Genomic DNA, 19364 nt, shown 5'->3' with positions numbered 1-19364 from the left:
AGGGGGAACCAAATACCCACGGAAGGAGTTGCAGAGATTAACTATGGAGCAGGGACTGAAGGAAGGGACTCTAATTTCTGTAACACTCTCCTCTCCCAGGCAAAACTCCTTTACCATCAGCTTTTCATAGGTATTTCTAGTTACTTCTCTATAGGTACCTAAATCTTTCATTTCTTCTTCTTTATTGTGCCTGTGTGTAGCCGTCGGAGAATAACCTGTATGTCTGCTCTCTCCACCGTGTGGATGCTGGGGACTGAAGTTAGATCATCAGAGTTAGTGTTAAGAGACTTTACCCGCTGAGCCATCTTTCCATCTTAACAGGATCACAGCAAACCTAAATGTATCTTGACTGTTTAATTGGGTTTAAAGCATATTCAAGACTTTTCCTTAAGATCCTCCCACCGTGCTGGTGACTTCCACAGGAAGGTGGTGACAGTGAGGAGCAGCACCCAGGGAGCAGCCGGAAGGGCCTGTCCTCCACAGTTACTGTGGAAGGCTTGTGGCCAAAGGCCCAGAAATAGTTTACTAACTTTCTTAATCCAAATTTAAAAAAAAAATCCTCTCATCAAAATTGAAAAATCAAAAGCAACTAACCTTTCATCCTTTCTCAATATTCAGCCAAGTGTAAGAAAACCACATGTAAAACATACATATCTAGAAAGAAGAGTTGGGAAAACAGGCTTACAAGAAGCAAATATCCTTTGTATATTCCTACAGACCACTGTGTCTGTCATGGCTCCTGAAGAATCATAGTGCCCACAGTGCTCCAGGGCACTCAAGTAAGTACATTGTGCTTAGTCTGTAAAATGATACTGTTATGTACAAGTTTTCAAGGTTCCTATTGGGTGACCAGCTGATGTGCTCTTCCCTAGGGAAGACTTACTTCTTCTGCTTTCAGTACTCCTTGGTCATCTGTAGTTCTTTGTGGAGCGTTGAGGCCTTCTGAGCTTTTCCCTTCCCATGTAAGCATGTCCTTTGGAGTGCATTGTTCAGCCTGTGTTTAGGCTGCCATGTTGGGGAGACTTCATGGCTATAGCTTCTCTGACAATTCCAGGAGACAGAATCTCAGAGCAGACTCCCTGTTCATCTGGCTCTTTAGTCTTTCTGTCTCTTCCACAGTGATCCTCAGGGGTAGGAGTTGTGTTATATGATGCCTTAGTTGGGGCTGAGCTCTGCAATTGCATATTGATCAGTTGTAATTCGCTATAAGGATCTCCATCTGTTTGCAAAGAGAAGTTTCCTTGATGAAGGGTGAGAGCTATGCTCATCTAGGAGTCTAAGGGAACATATTTGCAATGTAGTTAGGGATCGTGCTGGATTGGTGAGGGGGCAGTTGTCACTTCTCCTCCACGATTCATGACTTCACTATCCCTGAGTACTTGGCTAGGTTTCCAGGAACAAGCATGATGTCCTTGTTGAGCAGGACTTGAGACCAATCAGAGATCTGTTGGTTACTGTGTGTATTAGAGAAGCACATAGGAAGTAACACTGAGTTGTCAATCATACATTGGTGTTGCACTAAGGCAACAAATGAATGCACTTTCCCTCAGAGTCATTTACTAAGAGCAAGTCCAGATTCGAAATCTCTGTTCTTGCATTCCCTTCATCTTCCACCTTCCATCTGAATCTGTGACCTGCCCCCAACAATTACACTGTATTTTTCTAATCTGTTCTTTTTTCTTTTAGTGTATGTGAATGAGTATGGATACTGGGTGACATTAGGTTAAAAAAAAAAGAGATGAGTGAGCATGTGAAGGCACAGACTCAAGTACAGCCTGATCAGACCTTGGAACCCACGTGATAGAAGAGCATTACGTTAACCTGGAGTGAGGCTGACTGCCTTATGTGTCATGGTACACATGTGCACACACTGAAATGCATACAAAATAATGTGTAATAAAAGTATAATATACTATTTCAATGACTATGTGTATACACACACACACACACACACACACATACGCACATTCATGCGATATTTCCCTTCAAAGCCACTGTCCCCCCATGTGTCTGTTTCCTCTATCCTTGCCTGGTCTTTATCTTGGAAGCTAGAGACTTTCCTCAGAAGCACAGGCCCTGGTCTTCTATTCTTCCTGATAGTGTGTGAAAGGCCTTCTCCAGGACCTACCCAAGGCCCTTGCCATCCTGTGCTAGGACCTTTCATTGTGTCCAGGCTGTCCATGTTGCCCTGTTCAGTTGTCTTTCTTCTGTCAGGCTCAGGCTGCCCTTTGCCCTCATAGAGTGCACACCCCCTAGACTTTATCTTTGAATTCCCCCGCAAAAGAATGAACTTTTAAAATTCTACTTCCTGTATGTTGATGCCTACATAAATATTTCCCTTTGTTGCTGGGACTGAGAGATCTACATTTCTGTGGTGCTTTGTAGCCCATGGGCGCTAAATAAAGACTCCTTCCTGGCACCTGAGTCTCAAATCTATTAATTTTATGTCCTTTATAGATACTCCCACATAGGCCAAACAATGTGCTACAATGTTCAGAAGCACAGTCCAGTTGTTTCTTAAACCAAGCACAGGCACAGTTGGAGTGTCTGGTGTGGTTTTTCTCCAACTGTTTGAGGGTTATTGTGATTGTCAATGTCACACACCTGGGAAGAGGACCCTTCTCCATATTTGTCTCCATCAGAGTGGCCTGTTTGGCATTTTCCTGACTGCTTGTTGATGGAGGAAGGCACAGGCCCCTGTATGCAGCAGCAGCACGGGGCAGGGGGTTGTGGGCTGTACTGCACAGCAGGTTTAGAGAGCCAAGGGAAGCAGCCAGAAAGCCTCCCTGCTCCTGCTTTCTTCCTTGTTCTCTGGATGATGACTGCAAACTGTTAGTCATATAATGCATTTCCTCCTCTAAGTTATTTTTGGCCCCAAGTTTCATCACATTGGCAGAGAGACCAAACCCGAGCATTTTTCAAATGACTATTCAGAGTTGAAAATCTGCCAGCATACTACACTATGCACTTCCTGCCTATTAGGTCTTTGCTTTCACCACGCAGATTTAGAGAAACGAAACTAGAAGCTAGGCACAGAAGCTGGAAACCAGAAACTAGAAACTCAGTTGCAGTTCTAGGAGTTCAGGTGCCTAGTCATGGCCCAAGAGACAGCACCACCATGTGGCCCAGTCTCAACAGGTGAGTACTAGAGTGATGGCCAGCAGGAACATGCCATGCTCCACTCCCTCCACTCCCCGGGAGACTGCAGGGCGCTGCTGGGGATAGAGCTGGGCTTAGAATATCTGAGGACCTCAGGAACATGAAACCTCTATGTCGGCCTGTTCCACCACATTGGGTCCTCTCTCCAAAGTTTGGGAAGCTCTGCACTGTAAATGGAATAGTCAAGACATGCTCTTGGGACAGGAGGCTAGGCTTTACTGGGGATGCTGGCAATTTGGAAAGGAATTCCAGGTCTCTGTGGGCAAATGGAGAATACTGAGCACCAGTTTGGGGGTATGTGTTGCTTATCGCCGTCAGTGTCTTAAAAGCTTGTGTTGTGCAGGCTGATATTTCGGGGCCACCCATGGTGACAATCTCCTTGAGATGGTTTTCTTTTATCATAAGAGCATGATGATCCAGGTTTTTGTCAGGTTTGTGGTCCACAGGCTTCTGGAACCATCTTAGAAAACAATGAACTCAAGAATGAAAAGGGGGGGCTGGAGAGATGGCTCAGTGGTTAAGAGCACTGATTGCTCTTCCGAAGGTCTTGAGTTCAAATCCCAGCAACCACATGGTGGTTCACAACCATCTGTAATGGGATTGGATGCCCTCTTCAAGGGCTGTCTGAAGACAGCTACAGTGTACTTAGATATAATAATAAAATAAATAAAATTAAAAAAAAAAAGAATGAAAAGGAAATCCTATCTGGGTAAGAAACAGAAATAACACACAGAGGACAGCCTGAATAGCTTGAAAGCTGGTGTTGACAGACTAGTACTGTCCTGCCCCAATCCTGTCTCTCCAGTAGAAACCTGACCAAAAGGTTAAGGCAGGAATTAAAAGCACAATAGGAAGGCACTAATGCCAAACCTTTCCAGCCCTTTCAAGCAACAGTGATAGCAGTGATCACTGCCCAAGGGAAGTCACTACTTTCAGCAAAAGCATCCTTCCATCCCTGAAACAACCCAGGGATCCATTATCTTTGGTAGAGATGTCTACATGCAAATTTACAGTTGACTAGTGATTTCAGCCTATAACCATTCTGCAACTAGTATATTCTTGAGGTTTATTTTGTGTATGACTCTCTTGCCTGCATAAATGTTTGTATAGCCCCCATATGCTTGATGATTTGGTGTTTAGAAGAAGAATGCAAAAGATCTCTCCTGGACCTAGAGGTAGAAATGATTATAGGTCACCAAGTAGGTGCTAGGGACTGAGCCTGGGTCTTCTGCAAGACAAATAAGAACTTTGTCTAACAGAGCTATTTCTTTATTTCCCTGGTATGTATGTATGTATGTATTCACATATGTATATACATTGAGATTGTATTAAGCTTAAAACTTCCTTGGGTACACTTGTGTAGACTTTCCATCTTTGTCTATCTAGTGTCCTGTACAGATGCGGGGTGTTCTGGCGTATCCATTGTGTTCTCCATCTTGTCAGTCTTTACCTTGTGTTTCTCAATTATTTCTTTGCTTGTTTTTCCCTTTGGAATAGTTTACTACCTCCAGACTGTGGTGAACATTTAGTGTGTGTGTGTGTGTGTGTGTTCAACCATAGAAGCATGTAGGCCTAACAGCGGTCACACCCCACAGGAAAACCAGCATACCATCCCCCACAAACCATCAACTGACTGATGTCCTCAGTTTGGAGTGGATGCTAATGAGTGCTGCTTCCCCCACCCCACAACCTCTACCACCATGCCAGCTAGAACTTTAACTTGTGTGATCCTATGCAGGCCTTTTGCAGGCAACCTTGGCTGTAAACACAGCTGCTTTGGGTTTCAGATCACAGCATTTCTGTCATGTCTAGAGGATAGTGTTTCTATGGATCTTAGCATCCTTTCCTTCCCACTTCTACCATGTTCCCTGAGCTGTGGGGTCAGCGGTGTGATTGTTAGTTGTTAGTTGTCTCATTCATGGCTGAGCATTCCACAGACACTTATTCCTTGTACAGTGACAAGGTGAAATCTTAATCATAAGGCCCTATTACAAAAGACCCAACATTGTTAGGCACAGGACACAGAGAAATTAAGCAGTAACTGGGAGGTTCTTCCCTCTTGGCTAGCTCTCATAGTTCTGAAAGGAGCCAGGTAGCTTGTGGGAGAAGAAAAGTAATCCACGGTCTCACCCAGCTGTGAACACTGTGAGCTACAATAACAACCAGCATGGCAAGACATGTTCCTGGGCACAGAGTGAACCTGTGTTATAGGGGTGACCAACTGGCTTCTAAATGGAGTTAGGGCCAGCAGGAGGAAGCATGTGCCTTGTACTGCAAATCTGACCAAGATCCCATGGTAAGGGAGTTCATAGGCTCAGAGGTGAACCTTCTCCTAAATAGACATAGTATCAACCTTTGCTCTACATTCCTGTCTCTGCCTATAGATAATTGCAGCTCTCAGACACATCAGAGATTTATTAAATGTATTTTATTCATTTCAGTAAGGCCTCTAGAAGCTTTTCAGTGACAGCACAGCCAACCTTGTGGCTTGTTCTGTTTCAATTGTCAGCACTGCTCTTCTGTACAAAAGAGAGGCTGCACCACTCAAGAGATGCTACATTTCACAGATTAGACTGCTGGTTTGTAATTGTTCCAGGACTGAAGACTCTATCATAAGAAGAGGGCCCTGCCCTCTCCTTTAGTTGGAAGAGCTAGCAAGGCCATATAAATGTTCTTCTGTTTTAACCTGGATGTTACTTATAGGTGACTGTCCGATGATAGAAAAGATGGAAAAAAGGACATGTGCCCTCTGTCCTGAAGGCTATGAGTGGAGTCAGATATATTTTGCGCCATCAGCAAATATAGCTGCTCATGAAAATTGTTTGGTAAGTTACTGGTAAATAACTTTAAAACTACATGTGTGGGGCTGATGAGATGGCTCAGTGGTTAAGAACGATAGATGCTCTTCCAAAGGAACGAGTTTCCTTTCCCAGCACCCACGTGGTGGCCCACTATCACCATGGAAGATCACTGACTGGAGATTATCATCACACAAATCATGTCTCCATGTGCAGAGGGCCTTCGAGGTCTCAATTGTCATTCAGGTCTATGTGCCCCAGTCTCCTGTGTGCTGAGACTCATGGTATGTATGGCCATATCCAGCTGTCAGGCCTGTTTAAATTGTGTATCATCTGTCCTGGATGCTTGAGTGTGCAAGAACCTTCTCTCACATAAGTACAATTTAACAAAATTAGACATTAGCATGGTCCAACTTTTTCTCTCAGCATCTTTCAAAGAGCAACTTTTAACCATATCAAAGGACAACATATCAATGCATTTAAGCTTGCAACTGGAACAGAGTAGCAGAAACACAGAGAGATCCTAAGTCCAAATCACAGGAGAAGGACAAAACTACTTCTCAGGGCTATTCTCTGACTTCTACATGCAAGGATTACGGTTGCATAATGATTTATCATTCTTATAAAAAATCATCACCTATGAAAACGTCACAACTTTTTTCTCACGTCTCTCATGCTCTTTGTTTTCTGAATTTCTCTGTGACATTAGCTTTTAATGGAAAGCAGGAAGACTGTTGGGGTTTATGTGACTCAGGAACTTTAGCTATCTGGAGCTAGAAAGCAGGTGGCTCAGTTAGTGAAGTGCTGGGGACATGAGCATGAAGTCCTGCTCTCCGTCTCCAGGACACAGGTGAACTCACTGCCTGCAATCCCATGCTGTGGAGTAGAGACAGGAGGATTCTAGAAGCCTGCTAGCCAAGCAAGTGAGCTGAATTTGTGAGCTCTCCAAATTATGGAACAACGATCTCATAAAATAAAGTAGAGAAGGGCTGGAGAAATGGCTCTGTAGTGAATGAAGCTGCTGTTTCAGAGAGGACCCAGGTTCAGTTCATAGGAAACAGGGATTGTTATTTCACAAGAATTTATAACTCTACTTCCAGGAATCCAATACATTCTTCTGACCTGTGCCAAAACCAGCACACATGTGATACACATACATCCATGTAGACAAAACCCTTATTTTCATAAAAAAAAAAATCTTATAAAAAAGCCAAAGAGCGGTAGAGAATAATAGCCCAAGTAAATCTCTGTCCTCTACATGCAGACACAGAACAAACACATAAACACACTCATGAAAACAATCATACCAGGATGCACACACATCCCAAAGAACACACACACACACACATACACACACACACACACACACACACATATACCTATACACACATTTAGTAAAATTTGAGAAAGATTTTATTGTATGTGTGTACACGTGTGTGAGCCTCTGGAGGTGTAGTTAAGACAATTGTGAGCTGGTGGCTTGGAGCTAGGAGCTGGATGTAGACCCTCTGGAACACTGGAATAACAGTACACATGCTGAGCCACAGAGCTATCCCAAAATCCTCTAAAATGTTGAAGAAGAAAGAGACTAGTGGCTGCTAAAACACACAAGAGACTTTGGGGCTAGCTGTGGTCACCCATACCTGCATTTATATTGCTTAGAAGCCAAGGACCAGGTAAAGTGGGATGTATAGCTAGATCCAGTCTTTTAAAAAATATCATAAAATCTAGGTGTATTAGTGTATGGCTTTAGTCCCAGCACTCAGGGGCAAAGACAGGTTGACTCTGTGAGTTCCAGCCCAGGTAGGCTACAGTGAGACCCTGTCTCAACAACAATAAGAAGAGTGAAGGCATGAGATATGGTTGTGGAAGCAGGCATGGTTCTTCAAGTTTAGGAATAAAGCCTAGGCAGCCATCAGGAATAGCCTCTGTCCCTTGCTTTGGTTTCTGTAACTACATGGCTTCATCCGTTTCCAGAGCCCACTCTGCATTCCTAGGCAGAGTACAGTGCTGTTGGAGGCACTGTCTGCCTGGCTCCAGAGTCAATAGAGATCAGTTATCAAGTACAACTGGGTCTGCAGTCTGAGGTTTCTCACGGTAGTCACATGGCTCATGTCTGTTCATCTCTTGAACAGTGGCCAGTGCTCTGAGCCATCGCCCACTCTGCACTTCACTTCAAACCTTTCCAGAGCCAACACTGGCTTGTGTTGGTCAGGACTACTTCACACAAGCTCTACGTTTTGTTTTGCTTTTTCCATCCTGCAGCTGTATTCATCAGGACTGGTGGAGTGTGAGGCTCATGATCCACCTAATACAGCTAGAAACTTTGATGTCAAATCAGTAAAGAAAGAGATCTGGAGAGGAAGAAGATTGGTAAGTTGACATGTCTTATTACTCATAAATTGAGAATCTTCTGTACTACATTCAAAGGACAGTCTACTATGGGCCTGGAGAGAGGACTCCGCAGTTAAGATTGCTCACTGTCCCTCTAGAAGCCTTGAGTTTGGTCCCCAGTCACCAAATGACAACTCACAACTCCTTGCAACTCCAGCTCCAGGGCATCTGTCACCCTCTGCTGGCTTCCGTAGGCACATGCACTTACATATTTGGTAATTCAGACACACATATACAGAAGAAAGAATAAAAAAATGAATCTTTTATCTAAAAACATAATCTATGGAATAGCAGGGTTTGGGAACCCATGGAGAGCTGGAAGGTGGACTGTGAGACACTCCCTCAGCTGACGCTGTCTGCGTACAACCAACTGTCCCACACATCAGGAGAACAGGCTTGAGATGCTTCTGTCTGTGTGAAAACTCTCAGACAGAAGGAAGAAATCAGACAGGCTAGAACAAGTCCTTACTGCCATTCCATCACAGCAAAAACCAATTTCGGCAGCTCAACAGTGCCATCTAGGCTCTCCTTCTGCTCTCCTGCCCTAAAGCAGGTAGCGGGTCCTCTTGCTGCCACAAAGCTGCAGGCAGCATCCAGAGCAAAAGGCTTTATCCTTGACATGCCTTCTGAATGTCAAGGCTCGCTGCATGTCTTCTGTACCAGTTCTGGGTGGTTATCATTGTCAGCATCTGCCTTGGAGCTGAGGGCATAAGGGCCTAACCAGGAAAGAAGGAGGTTGACTTGTCTCCTGGCTACATTTATAAGAGACCATTTGTAGATGAGTAAACTCCTTTAATCCCAGCACTTGAGAGGCAGAGGCAAGCAGATTTCTGAGTTCGAGGCCAGCCTGGTCTACAGAGTGAGTTCCAGGACAGCCAGGACTATACAGAGAAATCCTGTCTCAAAAAAACAAAAAAAATTTTTTTATAACCACCTACATGCTTTAAATTTGTGCAGACCATGATTACAACTGTGCGTGCCAGCCTCTGTTTCAGTTGACGTCAGTTTTGTGGAAACGTCCTCATGGGTTGCCAAGTCTAAGTGACATTTGTGTGGGCATGAAGACTGGGATATGGCAGTGATATCCAGGAAATACAAAAGCACATGGCTGCTGGTTGAAACAATGTTTAATGGCATCCTTACTTTTCAGGAAAGAAACATTACTAACTCATTCTGATCTGTTCTTGTATAGAAATGCTCACTCTGTAACAAAGGAGGCGCCACCGTGGGATGTGATTTATCGCACTGTAAAAAGAGTTACCATTATGTCTGTGCCAAAAAGGACCAAGCCATTCCTCAAGTTGATGGGGACCATGGAACTTACAAGTAATCAAATAGCTTTAAAACTCCATGGTGGAGGGCTGGGGGAGCCTAAGGAATGACTAGACTGTGATATACTTCTAAAGTTCAATTGATGCAAATGAGTTTCTCCTGAGAACAGGATTATGGGACATCAGTAAGAACTCAGCTTTACATTTCTGCACATGACAGGAAAAAGAACTCCTCAAGGGTTTGTTTGACTTTCTAAATCTTCTCTGTATTCTCTTCTTCCTGACAAAGCATCATTGGTAAATGGCAGCATGCGTGTCCTGCAAGAGACAGGAGCCAGTTCAGGCCTGTTATTCTCTGTATTAGAAAGACACCTTCCTTCACTCACGCATGCACAAGTCATGGGTCTGTCTTCCCACCTTGTAGGAATGAGCTCTCTGCTTCCAGTGTTGGCCCAGACATGGAACTGAGGTTGTTGGAGCTGACAGCAAGCACCTTTACCTGCAGAGTCATCTTGTCAGCCCCCAGCTTGTCACTGTTCTTAAAAGTTCATTCAGTTTTGAACAGTGCTTTTTATATTTGAATTACTTAGAAACCTACAGAAGAACTTTACATTCATTTTTTATGTTCATAAAGAACTCACTTGTTTATAAATACACTATGAAATAAATGTGACCGAAATCCCTGCTGTGAGTAGTTTTTGTTTTTGAGACAATATCTCACCAAGTAGACCAGGTTGGCCTTGAAATTACAGAGATAACTTTAAAAAAAATGTTTATTAACCACACTGGAAATACTTAATCCATTTCAATATCAGCAAGATTGTGGGTGGTCAGGTTGAAGCTTCAAATCTTAGACCACAGTTCCTTAGATGCCCCTCATCACAGCATAAGAACTAGGGCTGCTCAAAATATTCCCCCAGCATTCACGTTTTCAAGGACCAGAGTCCCCTTTCTACTGCTCAAAGGGCACAAAGACAATGGCCACCCTCACCCACACTGGATGTGGTTAACAATTTGACATGGGCTTGAACACATTTCTTTTTAAAAATGAATACTTTGCCCAGTGGAGTGGCATGCAGCTTTCCTCCCAGCACTAGGGATGCAGAACAAAAGTGGATTTCCACAAATTAAATGTTTCAGTGATTCTTTGAAATTTTGTATTTTCAGAGTATTTTGCCCAGAACATCCTCCACAACAAGAGACCACTGAACGTGGTAAGTTTCTAAAGTGAGTTTAAAGAAAGCAAATTCCTTAAGTAAAACCTGAGATAATCTAATTTCTTCTCAATTGTAATTTTTTATGTGCACCTGTTTGTGTAGATGCCTTAGGTTACAGATTGTTTTGAGTAACCTGTGGATGCTGGGAACCAAACTCGGGTCCTCTGGAAGAGCAGTGAGTGCTCTTAAGCACTGAGCCATCTCTTGTCATTGTCATTAGTTTATAACTCATTGGAAAGTATCCTTAAAGTGGTGCTCACTATCACTGTATGTTGACAGGGAATGAGGATAGCAATATCTGTCTGTCTGTCTGTACATCTGTCTGTCTGTGTCACACAAATACACACATGTACACACACATGCAAACACACACACAGTTACTTTCAGGACAGCCTGAGGTACATGGATAATTAATTACTGAGAGGACTTCTGTAGACAAAGGCAACAGGACTGCCCACACCTTTGCAAGCATTGGCTAGAGCACACATGATCCTGAAAGGTGAACATTTTTAATAGCGCACCTTTTCAGGCATTGTCACTGGCCAGAGTTGAGGATTCTGTTCACTGAGACACCATCTGCCGTTTTTAAATTTTACATTTGCACATACTTAGGTCCAAGTTTATGGAATCTTTTGATTTTTTACCGACTTCGGCATTTATTATTTATTTTATACATACAGTGACGCGCGCGCACGCGCGCGCGCGTACACACACACACACACACACACACACACACACACACACATTTGAGACAGCTCTTGCTGTCCTGGATCTTACTCTGTTGATCTGGATAGCCTTCAACTAGAAGGTCCACCTGCCTCTGCCTCCTAGAGTGCTGGGATTAAAGGTGTGCACCACAACCACTCAGTAATTTTGCTTTACATATCCCAACCTAGAAATGGTTTCTCTTTTAGCTGATAGCCCAATCATGAAGAAGAAGAGAGGAAGGAAGAAACGCCTCTCCTCAGACCCTCCCACAGAGGTAATTGACTTGTAGACCTAATTTCTTCACACAATGTCCTTACTTAGAATTCTAAATGCCAGAGACTCACAGTTTTCAAGTCATTGGAGGAGCTGGCATTGGCACACCATCCTTCATGTGTGTTCTCTCCTCAATGGAGCTGAAGCTACTCTTAGTATGGCATCCTGGGGACAATCCTGCACTCAGGAGGTGCAGAGCATCCTGACATGGTAGAAGCATACTGAGAGTGGTAAGAGACTAGAGGCTCAGGGGATGACGTCATTCCCTCAGCCTCTGTCAATCATTCCTTGAACCATGCTAGGGAAAACATGTGTCCTTTCACAACACTTACTCCTAAACAGGCTGAGAGAAAAGACAAGCATTTGTTCATAACCAAGTGTTCCTCAGCTACTTGGTCCACACCTAACCAAATTTCTAACTTAAAATTTTCTGGATTAGTAGATATAAAATGTAAAAGAATTTGGAGAAATTTGACACAGTTTTTATATTAGTTTCTCTACATTGATTAGTGTCAGACAACAATCTCTCCCTCTTGTTTAAGAGATGTTTTTCAGGCCACAGACAGAATACCCTATAGGTCCTAGCTATTTGTGAGTGCCATTTGGATCCAGGAGTTCATCAAGACCAACCTGAAAGAGAAAGTTTGTCTCAAAAATTTTTGTTACATTTGATTAATAGACTTGATTATGTTGCAGAACGTTTTTATTTTGTGTGGTATTCTAGGCCAGTATGAAAAGTCAGTATAATCTTGGTTTTTTCTTCCAGCCAAAAAAGGGGAAATTCAGTAACTCCAAAAGACACATGATGGAAGAGCCTCATGGCCACACAGGTTTGTTCTCGGTGATAATGGTATAAACGTGGTGGCCTCCAAATGTTTATAGAAATGTTGTCATGCTTTGATCTTTATTCTTGTGGGCTTCTGATATGTATGTAATATTGAAATAAATCTTTAGTATAACTCATAACCCTACTGTATCAAAATTATTGGAGCTGGAATGGCCCATCTCTTCTCAGCCTGAGATGACACACTTAAAAAGGCTGGAACGTTTGCCTGAGGCCACAGTGTGCCACCCCTCACAGTGACAGGCGGCAGTGTCCTTGCGATGCCAAATCTGTAACAAATATGAGGGGCTGACATCTCAAGCATTTAAAATAAATTTTGCAAAACCACATCACATTATACAGTTATTATAAGCAGAGAAGTGTTTTCATTTTTAGACCATGTACTATGTGAGCTACAGAAAAAAGAGACAAGTATGCTCCCCCATCAACTGGTAAAGTATAAAGTGACCACATGATGTGAATAGCTGTCCATTTCCTCCTAAAGATGCATTCTTTGTTCTTAGATGCAGCTGTCAAAGCTCCTTTTCTTAAGAAATGCCAGGAAGCAGGACTTCTTACTGACTTATTTGAACAGATACTAGAAAAAATGGATTCAATTCATGGAAGATTCATGGATGAGACTGCCTCAGAGTCAGGTATTGAATGGGCTAAATGTAAACACCTTCTAGAAACCACACCTTTCCATGCTTCCCCACCCTTCTTTAACCCATTCTTTAAGGACGCACATTATAGGCTGGAGAGATGGCTCAGTAGTCAAGAGCATTTGCTCTTCTGGCAGAGGATTCAAGGTTGGTTCCTAGCATCTACATGGTGGCTCACTCCAACACCTTCTGTCCTGGACAGTTACCAGGCATGCGCATGGTACCATATGTACATGTGGGCACAACACTCATACAGAAAAATAAAAAATAATCCAAGAACTTTAAGGTAACCAATCAAAAAGATATGAAAGTCACAGATTCCTATGTTAGTGCCCAAAATGCTCGGAGGCCAGGAAGTTTCTTTCTCAGAGGTGCACACAGGTGAGTGGAGTAATCATTGAAACTGTGTTCTGTTTTATTGTCCCAGCTGCGACTGCTGTTTGAAGGTATACTTTTATTATATTTAAGTATATGTATTGGGGGAGGGTATATGGAGATGTGAGTCTTTGTGCCCTCAGAGAATAGAACTTTGTGATCCCCTGGAGCCAGAATTATAGACAGTGGTAAGCCACACAACATGGGTGCTGGGAATCAGCACCAAGGTTGTAATTTTGATGTGCCTCAAATTCTATTCCTTAATTAGTCAAAGGTATTAAGAAAATTACAACAGGGATGAAGGAGATAGCTTGGTAGTGAAGAACACATATTGTTGAAGGGGTCCTGAGTTCAGTTCCTTTCTGCCATGTCTGGCAGCTCACAACTGCCTGGACCTCAACTTCCTGGGAATCTGACTCTTGTATTGACTTTAGAACACACACACACACACACACACACACACACACACACACACACACACACATAGAGAGACAGATACACACACACACACACACAATAGTTCCCCTCCCACAGCATGCATGCTAGTCATGACAAAACCAAAGGATATATTAGCAGTAAACATTGCTAGGAGCCCCTTTGTTTCATAATCTTATTCACTAATTTACTCAAGACTAAGAACTCTCAAATTTTTGGATGCCTCCTAATCACCTGGGGGCTTCCTGGAACCCAGGTTTTCCCTCCCCAGAAGTCCTGGCTGCACAGAGATCCTTAGCTGACACTTCTCCTGGTTCCCTGCTGGGTCTGCACTGAGCTGCCCTCCTCTGATCCTCTCTCTTCCTATTGGGGTTATTTTCTCTTTCTCCCTGTGTAGTTTATTCACAATAAAATTAACACAGGAAATTGCTCCTCCCTCTAGACTATGAAGGGATCGAGACCTTACTGTTTGACTGTGGATTGTTTGGAGACACACTAAGACAATTCCAAGAAGGTAGGTGATTCATAAAATAAGGAACATGTGTGTAGGAGACATTTATCATTTAGATCAGAATGATAGGTGACAGAGTAGTGAACATTTTTCTCAAAGACAGTTTTTGTCAAATGAAAAAGAACATTATAAAAGCCTCCTGGCAAGACAGGAAAAAAAAACATGCAAAAAAACCCCATAGTAGTATATATACAGAAAGACAAAGACAATAGAAAAATAGCCAGACATACAGACAGTAAGACAGATTGAGAGATAGACAGACAGACAGACAAACAGACATTCAGACAGACCCCTGTATAGACACAGCAGTTATTTGTAGATGGCTGGGACACACTGCTCGGTCTTCCAGGGAGACATAACAAGATTTGTGTACAGAATAGGTGACTGAGAAGGCAGAAACAAGCCAAGATTTTGACTCGAACTTAGAGCACTTTGACCCTGGCATAGATAGGCACAGGCTGAACTTCAGGGCGCTTCCTGAAAGACAGAAGCAATAGTGGTGCATCCCACAGCCTCTGTCCCTCTCTCTGAGAGAGCTGTCTGGTTCTTTTCATAAGATCTGTCTTCAAAGCTTATCTCCTGAAGTAATGAGTACTATAATTTGAAAATTAATTAAATTAAATTAAAACAGGATTAGAAAAAAAAAAGCAAGACTATCCAAGACAGCTTTTCTTTTTCTTTTCCTTTTTTTTGGTTTGGTTTTCCTTTTGCTTTTAAGTTATACTATGCAGGCAGGAATACGGAGACGTAGTCTTTCAAAAGAGTGTCGTGTTTAGCTATGTTTTGTGGTGCTCACCTGTAATCCCGGGATTTGAAAATGAGAAGCAAGAGGATTACCAGCCCAGGCTTACACAGGGAGACCTTGTCAGAAAACCCACAAGAAGCCTGCATTTATGATGGCCTCTTTCAGTACTAAACACTTCCATGTGCTGCACGTCAGGATATGGGTGAGGGACAGATTGACACAGAATGATATGAGTAGCTTCTCCAGTGTTATTGCATAACACACTGCCCAACAATGTTCTTTTCTAGTATGTTATTGTCAGTAAAACAATTAGAGAGCAGATTATCCCTGCCTAGATGACAGTCAGTGTCAACTCAATATGCCCAACTTCTCTCATTTTGATTTTCTGCTACTTGTTCTCATTTGAACTCTGTAATAATCACTTGTATCAGCAGGGAAGGTACTTTAAAAGTCACTTTAAACTAGCGCTAAAAAAACCCAGCCTTCAGAAAACTGTATTTCCTTGGTACTTACACGTATCACTTAGCATGAATGTTATGTGTCTGGAAATTGTCACACTGCATATGAGAAGAGCACCTCAAGACACTAACTGATATAGTGCCATGCTCTTCTGGACAATACAGCTGACTATTTCAAGCAAACTACAGGTATGCAGTCATTCTGACAACTAAAAAATTAAAGATTCAATCGTGAGGATTCTAATCCCAACTAAAATGACCTTGGTAGGTTTCTATAGTAAACATTTTCTCTTCCTAAATCACACCAAAAGCTGAGATGTAGCAAATGTCCATAGAGCCACAGATGTGCTCATGAAAAAGTTGTCACTGGAAGGCAAGCCACAATCCCTAGTCTCTGAATGAATGAATAATGTGTAACCTTGTTCTACCATGAAGGTATCACAGTCATGTGACATATGCTGGTGTCCATCGTGAGTCAGGAAAAGCAGCAAAGATGGGGAAAGACAGTGTCGCCTCAGACCACTCTGTCTTCTCATTTGAGGCTCAGTAGCTAGAGTGGATATTCAAACTGAACGAGACTAGAGACAGTACACTATTGGAATAGAATTCCTGCATACACTGAAGCCACTTTCTTTCTTTTAAAGTAATCAAGAGCAAAGCTTGTGAATATGAAGAAAGGCACAGGCAGATGAAGCAACAGCTTGAGGCACTTGCAGACTTACAACAAAACTTGTGTTCATTTGAAGAAAATGGGGACCTGGATCACTCAAGCTCTACTTCAGGATCCTTGCTACCTCCTGAGGACTACCAGGTCAGAGGCCAGGAGTCTCCTGAAGTGCAAGCAGGCTCAGGAGACAGCCTGTGATAGATCCACAGTCCCCTCTACTCTGATGTGCTACTTCTCATCCATGCTCAGTACCTGATTGGGTGTTTCTTGTCTCTTCTCTTCTCATCTCACTTGTCCTGCTTTCCCCTGACAGTAAAAGCTGTTCCTCAGGTCAACTGGACCAGACCTCCATGTTCTCCAAGGATCAAGGAAGTCTTTCTACCTACCCTACCCACCCCAGTCAAGGGCAGGAAGACCAGAGCCTTTGCTCATCCTTCGTGGGATCTTAAGTTTTCTCTTGCCTCCTCTGCTCCTGCAGAAGGTCTCCTCATGGTTTCCTTTCAATCAAAATAGAGCAGACTCATTCCTGTGCATAGTTCATTGTTACCCTGTTTACTGCTCACTACCATATTGCCAATATTTAGCACACTTAATAAATGCTTGTTCTAAACACTGTGAAGAGTCAACAGTTTATTTAATGCAGTCCCCAGCAGCCCTCAGCTGTAACAAGACACAATCACTATTCTGTGTTTATCAGTTTTGTGGGTCTTCATCAGAGTCTTTTTACAAGTGTCTTTTTGGCCACAGTCATTACAAGGACATGCTTCATGTTCAAGACCAACTCCAGAATTTAAAACTGGGATCTTTGAATAGAGCACTACTGGAAATAGGGACTGTGGAGGACTACGACTTTCTCTACCTGACAGTATGCATCAGATGTGTGTGCCCACACTGCCCTGACCCTTGATTCCTCTCCTGTCCACGTTCTCATTTCCTCCCATGATACCCCTGGACCAAAGTAATGCTCCTGACAGATTGGGGTTGAGCCGTGTCCCATCATAGTGTCTAGGTTGTAATGAACGCTCACACACACTGTAAAGGAATCATTCCTTGTGCAATACTGTGGTTACCAAGGCCAGCCTAAGCCGGTTCCTGAGGGATCAACTGGAATGACTGCCATCTGAGCACCCATCAGAACCAGCTGGGACACTTTTATGTTAGCGCTTCGTCTGCTTCTTTACATTCAGCTGGAATCTGCTCATCTCAGTAAATTATTTGGCACAAAAAGCACTACTTGTTAGCTGTTCACAATGTAGTCATATATTGGGCAAACTGCTAGGAGCAACCTGCTGCGTTGTTACTGAAAAATGAGCCAAATACTCCCAGCCCTCCGTTTAATACCTGAACCCAGACAGCTGAACTGACTTTTACCAGTTACCCTCTGATCTCCACAAGGATGCCATGGCATATGCACTCCTCTATGTACAGCGTTCCTGTTAGCAATGTTACATATTCCAGTATATCATTGGTTGTCCAATCTCCACTTTCCCTGAAGAACCGGTATGCCTCAGAAGGATAGTGCTGCTATTTTTCATTTTTAAGTTCTGCCCACTTAGATACTTTTTCCATGTGCTGGGAAAAGTCCCAACAGAAATAAGATCTTTTGCCTCCTGATGTAGTTGGGAACTAGTTGGCACATCCAGAGTGGTACCTTACTTTCATTCCAACATTGCTAATTTTTAAGATTGTAACACAACCCATGTAACAAAATTTAACATCTCAACCTTTTTTGTTTGTTCTTTCTCCATATCAGGCCTTTAAAACTATATAGTTCATTAGCATTGAATATAGCCAAAATTATCGTTCATCCCAAACCAGTTCACCTAGCAAAACAGAAACTACACACTTAACATCTGTGTCCTCTCCCAGCTCCTGGCTCCCAATCTCTCTCTCCCTCCAGGAGAAAACATCCTACTTGTTGTTTTCTGGCTGACTTATTGTTTTACTTATATTCACAAATTAACCCATGATATCAAACTATCAACTGCCTCCCTTTTTCAGGGTATATAGTACTATACACTAAAGGGGAAAACCAGCCATAACTGTCCATGCCAGCCTTAAGAGATTGTTTATTAATGCCATTCAGGAATTACATAAACACATCCTAAATACTGGACTGTCAAACATCATTCTAATAAGTTCAAGGATATAGTTTAGGGTCTTTCAAGAAATGTAACGTCTTGCCTTTTATCATTATATCAGAAGAAAGCATTAATTCCAAGAATGCTTTTAGTGTTCTATGATTCAAAACAAAAGCAGCCTTCCATATTTATTTATTTTTATCTCTTCTGAGGAAGATTCAAGCATCCTCCCTTGGGCCCTCCCCGTTACTTGGTTTCTCTGAGTCTATGGATTGTAGTATAGGTATCTTGTTGTTAATGTCCACATATCAGTAAGTACATACCATGCAGGTCCTTTTGTGTCTGGGTTGCTTCACTCAGGATGATATTTTCTAGTTCCATCCATTTGCCAGAAAAATTCATGATGTCCTACTTTTTAATGTCTGGGTAGTATTCCATTCTGTAATGAACCAGATTTTCTTTAGCCATTCCTCAGTGGTGGTACATCAAAAGAGAAGAGGAAGATGAACTGGGAGGAGCACTTTCATGAGGGGTACTGGGAGGAGAGGAAGGGCTGATATTGGGTTGGAAAGTGAATACATAAATAAATTAAAAAGCAAAATCAAGAAAAAATTAATAACAGTGCATTAAAAATACTCAAAGAATTTTAAAAGGACACTTCTTTCACTCCCATAAACACACACACATACATATTTACACACTGTAGCGGCTCAGCAAGTTAACAGAGTGTTTCAGCTGGACCAAGAACTCAGTATGTTTTGTCAGGTGGACTGTCTATGAGTGGGAA

At 42.6% G+C, this 19364-nt stretch overlaps 1 protein-coding gene across 2 annotated transcripts; it reads left to right on the top strand.

The window, feature by feature from the left end:
* The first annotated feature begins 3031 nt into the window (after positions 1-3031).
* Positions 3032-17111, top strand: LOC116084078 (PHD finger protein 11-like). Of its 2 annotated transcripts, XM_031360826.1 has the most exons (11): positions 3032-3138; positions 5863-5984; positions 8223-8330; positions 9544-9677; positions 10790-10836; positions 11754-11821; positions 12587-12650; positions 13168-13299; positions 14558-14629; positions 16474-16640; positions 16810-17111. In XM_031360826.1, exons 1-11 carry the CDS (start codon positions 3096-3098, stop codon positions 16810-16812), a joined length of 960 nt encoding a protein of 319 aa, XP_031216686.1. In that variant the 5' UTR covers positions 3032-3095; the 3' UTR covers positions 16813-17111. The 2 variants fall into 2 exon arrangements, with proteins under 2 accessions (XP_031216686.1, XP_031216684.1); XM_031360824.1 differs by having other exon boundaries at positions 16474-17111.
* The last annotated feature ends 2253 nt before the right edge of the window (positions 17112-19364 follow it).

Source organism: Mastomys coucha, unplaced genomic scaffold (assembly GCF_008632895.1).
Source record: "Mastomys coucha isolate ucsf_1 unplaced genomic scaffold, UCSF_Mcou_1 pScaffold9, whole genome shotgun sequence".
Lineage (NCBI taxonomy): Eukaryota > Metazoa > Chordata > Mammalia > Rodentia > Muridae > Mastomys > Mastomys coucha.
Note: the sequence above shows the minus strand (reverse complement) of the source record. Positions and strands in the feature narration are given on the sequence as shown.

Bases quoted from the DNA above. Each gene is read 5' to 3' on its own strand.
- LOC116084078 (XM_031360824.1), top strand. From the start codon at position 3,096: ATGGCCCAAGAGACAGCACCACCATGTGGCCCAGTCTCAACAG. The intron at 9,678-10,789 runs GTAATCAAATAG...TTGTATTTTCAG, and splicing joins GGGGACCATGGAACTTACAA to AGTATTTTGCCCAGAACATC. The intron at 11,822-12,586 runs GTAATTGACTTG...TTTTTCTTCCAG, and splicing joins CCTCAGACCCTCCCACAGAG to CCAAAAAAGGGGAAATTCAG.